Source organism: Passer domesticus, chromosome 4, assembly GCF_036417665.1.
Source record: "Passer domesticus isolate bPasDom1 chromosome 4, bPasDom1.hap1, whole genome shotgun sequence".
NCBI classification, from domain to species: domain Eukaryota; kingdom Metazoa; phylum Chordata; class Aves; order Passeriformes; family Passeridae; genus Passer; species Passer domesticus.
This window is the reverse complement of record NC_087477.1, coordinates 56641337-56647788: the sequence shown is the minus strand read 5'-3', so window position 1 is coordinate 56647788 and position 6452 is coordinate 56641337. Positions and strand designations below refer to the sequence as shown.

Below are 6452 nucleotides of genomic sequence, written 5' to 3'. Positions count from 1 at the left end.
GAATAGTAAGGACTGGAAGGGACCTTAAAACTCTCATTCCAACACCCTGCTGTGAGCAGGGACACCTTTCACTAGCCCAGGCTGCTCAATGGCCCATCCAGCCTGGCTCTGAGCACTTCCCAGGGACGGAGCATCCACGCCTTTGGGCAGCCTGTGCCAGCGCCTCACCACCCTCACAGCAAAGGATTTGCTTCGGCTCCGAGGCGCATCCAAGGTGTCCTTATTAAATAAGCCTCTGCGCCTGGTGCCGGTGATGCCTCAGGGAGAGAACGAGAAGACAAGTTCACAGCCATTTTAATGTTTGCATGGGAGAAGTCAGACATCAGCTTTCTGCTGTTTGTCACATCCCCTAAGTGATAGTTTGGCACAGTTGCACGTTGGCAATACAGCAGAAACGGTTTCACAGTAAAATATTAATGCAAATAGCGACACCTAAAGCCAGAGTTTCCTTCTTCAGCACACTCACTGGTGTGTGTGTTGGATGTATGTGATAATCACATAAAGTGAAAGCAATTTCACAATTGCTTTATCACATAAAGTGACAAAGAATTATCAGGAGACTTCAAAAATAGCATTTTGTTGAAAGCACATTAAAAGAGAATTTGCACAAGTTTCATTTCCAGTCCTCTGGACTATTTCAGACAGACTGGATACACTGTGCATCTAAATATTTATCTCACATATAAAGGGCTCCTTTTTTATTTGTATTTGATGTTTTCATAATCTAAGAGCTCAACTTAGCCCTTCTAAAAATTATTTTCTTTCGATTGTGGGAAAGAAGAACAGTGAAAAATGTTCACAACAGTTTTTTTCTGGTTTTTTTCATACTTTCCCCTGGAAAAGGGGGTGGTCACTGTCCACCCTGATCTGGTTTTGTTCAATTTACTGTCCAGATGGACTGTTACGGTTCTTTTAACAAACCAGACTTGCTAATTAGAAGAGAACCACATACATCCCCCAATATGCAGATCTGGGTGCTGATGAAGCCCCATGCTCATCACATCGAGGTTCTCCCACAGGTTTGGCTGCAAGTGGGTTCTGATTCCACTGCACAAGTCACAGTCCTGACTTCATTAAAGCATGTGTATTTACATGCTTTTTCAAACTAGGACTTTTGTGTTGTGATTGTCAATGAGGCACAATTGCTACAAATCCCACATTGAACTCCCTTTTGAATTAAATCAGCAATCTTGTAATTCTCAACTATATGGAAAATGATGGGGAAGGAAGAAGCTTTTAAACTTTTCTATTTATTTTTAAACAGTGTCACAAACAATTATAAGGCCAAAATACACAATATTCAATAGAAAATCTAAAATTAAGTAGCTGGTATTCGGTGAGAAAGACTGAGGTATACAAACTATTTTTAAAATTGTGCGGAAATTTACAATAGTTATGAAAAGGTGCTTTTCCATTTCCAGCTAGTGGTTCATTGTCCAAGTGATCTTCCTGTATACCAGTAACTGTAATTGTGGCCAGCTGAACACAACGCATTCAACAGCTAATGGTTCTTCAGAACACTTGCATTTTTTTAAACATTACATTTATTCTAACAGCAGTAATGTAGTAAAATAAGACTATAACCAAAATAACTCATGATCTTCATTTGATACATCATTTTTACTGTTAAGTATGGAAAGTTCGGATTTTTTTAGCTTACTTTAGATGTTGACAAATGAAAAGTACACTTCAGAAATTGTCAGGCTTATCCCAGAGAAAACAAGGCTTAAAAGAGAAAAAAAGAATGGCAATGCCAAGTATTTTTAGTTCTTCCACACTATATTGGCAATTGATAGAAGCACACAAAGATAATGTAATTACATGACTTTGAAACAGAATTTTAAAGTTACAAAACTAGAGAGCTTTTTGGCTGAGCATTTCCCTGAGTCTTCATTTTAAAAAATCATGTTAGACATCATATGCATAGGATCTGTTACAAAGGCCTCAACTAAAAAAGGCTTTATGCAGACGTTCCATACTTCTATTCTTAAAAAGCCTAAGCAACACCTGCTGAGGAAGCAACTTCAGTCTTCAGAATCTGGTATTTTTCTTAAGGAGAAAAGCAAACTTCAGATACTTTTGCACTAAGACTTTGATAATTTGAAATTACATCATCACACAATTTGTGCTTTGTGAACAAGTCTAATGGGGGAGCTTTTAGGGAAAGACCAAAACAACAAACTTTGGGACTTCTACATAATTAAAAAACCTTTGGTTTTTATAGCATTTTGTGAGAAAATAGAAGGCACAAATGTGCATCAAAACGATATGATTTTATATTTTAATCTACTTACATTGTTTTCATCAGCATATTGGACTTTCTGTACGTCTTTACTTAAAGATGTGTTTTAGTAACAGTAATTAGTTAACTGTCATAAGGCTTCTGTTTGACCTAAATGCAAGAAGGCTATTTAGCAAGAAGGCATCATTGAAAAAGGTACATTCAACAACATATGAATGACATCCATCCACTAAAAGTTCACCATTCTAGCTCAACAGGATAGTCTCCAGTGAGACACGCTGTGCAATGACCAATCTTTCCAATAAATGACTTGTGGGTTTTGGGGTTGTTGTCTTGTCTTGCTTTGATGCTTTCTTGCACAGATGATACCAACCCTTCCACAGAAAGATAGACAACACTGTCTGCTCCTAGAGGAAATAAAGGATCATCAGTTAAAGCTGCAGTATTGTACCAAATGCAATGCTCTTTGAAAATGCAGTCATATTATCATATAGTCTGTGAAAGAGAATGACTGAAAAATTTTAAGGTTGTCCTATGTCTTGCCCTTCTGAAATGCTTTGTGCAAGGAGCAGACTCACTGAAATCTAGACAGAAGGTTCTGTTGGGAACAAATACGTGACATATAACTGCTAACACAGAACCAAAGTCCAGAGTGTGTACTAAGAGTCCCTGAGCTCCCTGTGGTCTCCCAGAGTTAACCTTAGTTCAGGTCTGGAAGTAGATGTGTGTGTGGCTAGTGCTTCCCAAATCTGAGCACCAAGGACTACCAAGCCTCTCTGGGACCTGGAGGAGGGGAAGACCATAATGTTAAAAAAAATCATTATGCAATTAATGCAAATTTTCTAGCAGTAGGAATGTTTGATTGCCTTTTCATATTAGTTTTCTATCCTTTACACTCATGTGGTGAATAATACTTAAAAACAAGTACAAACTTGAAATATTTCCATACACCTTCACAATAATTTGGGGAAAAAGATTCCATCACAGTATTAGACACTGAAAGTAAGTATTTAACACAGGAAATCAGAGTTTACAGTGGAACATAAAACTGTCAATCTTTCTTTTGTTCTGCTGCAAACACAACTCAAAATTTCAGAAGGTTTTTAACATTCTTTGATTGGTTTCAAAGTGAAAATGTCAAAATGTCAAAGTCAAAAATTTCTTTCAAAGTGAAATATATAATGCAGTTAAAATTATTTACATAAATGTCAATTTGTAGAAAATTCAGTGGGTGTTTACAAATTCTAAATGTATTTTTATGAATATCTCATGCAAGTGAAACTACATCCACTTTTCATTATAGGACAGATTTTCACTGCTTATTTTCTTCCTGGTATTTTGACTGCAATAGCTTCTTTTTGTCAAGTTTCTCAGAAGGAGCTTTAAGTATTGGAAAGCTTTGTTGTCATACTTTATTTGCAACTTAAGCTAATGCTATTATTCTAATAGTTTCTATTGTTTTGACCAATACAGATCCCTAACTATGTTAAAAAAAAAAGTATGTAGCTGAATTGGTTTGATCCTTAGAGTATTCATAATGTAGAAACCTAGCTTACCAACCTTACCATTCTTTAGTTAGTTTTGTCTGGTGCCTTGGTATGTTCTGCTTTATTTTGAAATACATTATACAACACAGTTGACAACTCTAACAAGAGGGAGAAAAAAAGAAAGTAGCATTTACCTATATAGTTTGCAAGATCACGAAATTCAGGTCTGTTGGCAATGAGCTCTTCTTTAGTTGGAATGTTTATTCCCATGTAACAAGGAAATTTTATAGGAGGTGAAGCTACACGGATGTGCACCTGAATAAGAATAGTTTCAAAACAGGCTGATATAAGTTGATGGTCAGCAGATAATAGCAAAGTCTCAATTCTGCACAGTGATAATTAACAAAACACAGCATGGCACAGAAATCATTGAAGGGTTAAAAGTAAGATAATGTTTTTATCAGATGCCAACACAGCAGGAGAAGGTAAGACAGTTTTAGAACTTTTTTTTTTACAGTATTTCCTAATGTTCTTAGAAGGTTCCATCCTGATTTTACTCCTCTTCTATGGTGTTCACTTCTTGATAAACAAGTTTCAGCTTACAAAATCAAACATTTTACAGGACAATTTTGCTCCAGTGACTGACTTGCACACTGTTTTTTGATATCTTTATCAATTTAAAAAATGGTGCTCCGGTGACTTAAGAGATGTGATATTTACAGCAGTATATGGTTGTACTCTTTGCACTTCCACAGGTCACATATCAGGAATACTTGACTTTCTGATCTTAACTGATTTGTATTCAATTCTTTTTTTATTTGCCAGATAGTGCTTTGTAAGCAGAGACCTATTCCTGTCACCCCAATCACCCAAAAGTCACACTCATAGAAAAGAACCTTCTTGACCTATCTTACCACTAAACACACACTAGCCATTGTTTTTTTCCACATTTGCCCTTTTAAATGAAGAAACAATGCACGGTAAAATGAAGTCAACCCCTGTGCTTTAACCTCCCATCAACTTCCATTTACATCTACATTGTACTGACTTAAAATTAACTTACCTCTTTGGCTCCTGATTCTCTCAGTAGTTTTATTATGGGTGAAATGGTATTGCCTCTCACAATTGAATCATCAATGATAACAACTCGTTTGCCTTTAAAATTATCAGACAGAACACCAAACTTCTTTGCAACACCAAGCTGCCGTAACCTCATATTTGGCTGGATAAATGTTCTCCCTACGTATCGATTTTTACAGAGTACTTCCACATACGGTAGCCCACACTGCAAACAGGAGACAATTAAACAGAATGAATATAGAAGGACTTGTTAGTCTCAGGTACTGGTTTTTAAAGTGACCATAGAACTTAGTATGACTTCATAGTAACCAAAAAATGTTTTAATACCTTAATATAGAGGAATAATGACAGAAAAAATAAGGCAGGGGACTCAACAGGAGTAGCCTACATACTGAAGATACAGATCTTTATCAATATGCAACTCTTAACAGCCAACATCATTATAGTCCATTACAAAAAGAGATGTGTATAAAAATGCTTGGGGGAAAAAAAAAGAACAAAGTAACATTTACCTTTTGAGCATAACCAAGAGCTGCTGGGGTTGCAGACTCTGGAACAGTGCTGACCAGGTCTGCTTCCACAGGTGCTTCAATAGCAAGCTGCTGCCCACATCTTTTGCGGACTGAATATACCATCTGACCTAAGAATAGAAAGAAGTTTTTTCTTCGTATGCATGATTCACACTTCCTCTCAGTTTTCTATATGAATTTCTGTGTCAACTTGAAGGCATAGAAGTCAGTCAGAAAAGTTGCAGAACTAATAAGCAATCACTTGCATAAGGTCACAGTCTAACATTCACATTTGTATCGCTATATGGAGAACTAAAATCCAATTTGCCCTAATTGGGTAACTAAGTAAACGTCCTGTGGGTGTTACAAAATCTATCTGCAGGAAGAAACAGAAATTATGCCTGCCTGTTCATAACATACACATTCTATTTTTAGACTGCTTTTTCCAACAGACAAAATTTATGTAATCCTTCTGCCTGCTTCTGTCCACTTACTGACTTTGAATCAGTTGGCAAAATCCACCCTGAATTTAGTAAGGACATAAGGGGACTCAAAAGTTTTTAAGGTCCTAAGAAACTTGCAACGTGGGAGGGAACTGGAAGTATTGTGATGAGATGAGGCATAGCAAAAGCTACAGCAGCAGTACCAAGGAATGTGAGAAGTAAGGATACTGAAGGGTAAGGTGATTGTGAAAGAAAAGGAATTTGGGGTGAAACTGGCTTTATAAGGGTGGGAATTGTACTGGATCAATGGATAGCTTGTCCCTAGAAAGCAATGAAGAGGTTGTTTGCCAGATATGAGAATCATGGCTAGTATTTTGAGAGCTTTTATTGAAATAATAATAAAAGCATTACACTGACAATGCCAAGTACTTAGATAATGCATAGATTTACAAGTTAAATTACAAGCATCTTCCTGAAATGACACTTATTGCAAAGAAAAATATCAAAATAAAATTATTTTCTAAATCCTATTTCACCAGTCTAGTTTTTAAAATGTTTCCTAAGAACCAATAAAGTTCCTTTCTTCAGTATTTCACTTTTAAAAGATATTTCATCTACCTTAATCATGTTTGTGGTCCTTTTCACCCCTCCCACAGGAGTATGCAGGCAGCCTATCTGAGGCTGTACCCAC

The 6452-nt window shown here is 36.5% G+C and overlaps 1 protein-coding gene across 4 annotated transcripts in view; it reads right to left on the bottom strand.

The window, feature by feature from the left end:
• Positions 1-1230: 1230 nt before the first annotated feature.
• Positions 1231-6452, bottom strand: part of PPAT (phosphoribosyl pyrophosphate amidotransferase) — a 42189-nt gene continuing 36967 nt past the window's right edge. For all 4 annotated transcript variants that reach the window (XM_064418085.1, XM_064418087.1, XM_064418086.1 and 1 more), the window contains exons 8-11: positions 5322-5449; positions 4793-5014; positions 3924-4044; positions 1231-2649 (exon numbers count right to left, since the gene is read on the bottom strand). In XM_064418085.1, the coding sequence (XP_064274155.1) occupies positions 2480-2649; positions 3924-4044; positions 4793-5014; positions 5322-5449 (641 nt within the window). In that variant the 3' untranslated portion in view covers positions 1231-2479. The remainder of the gene's footprint in view (positions 2650-3923; positions 4045-4792; positions 5015-5321; positions 5450-6452) is intronic.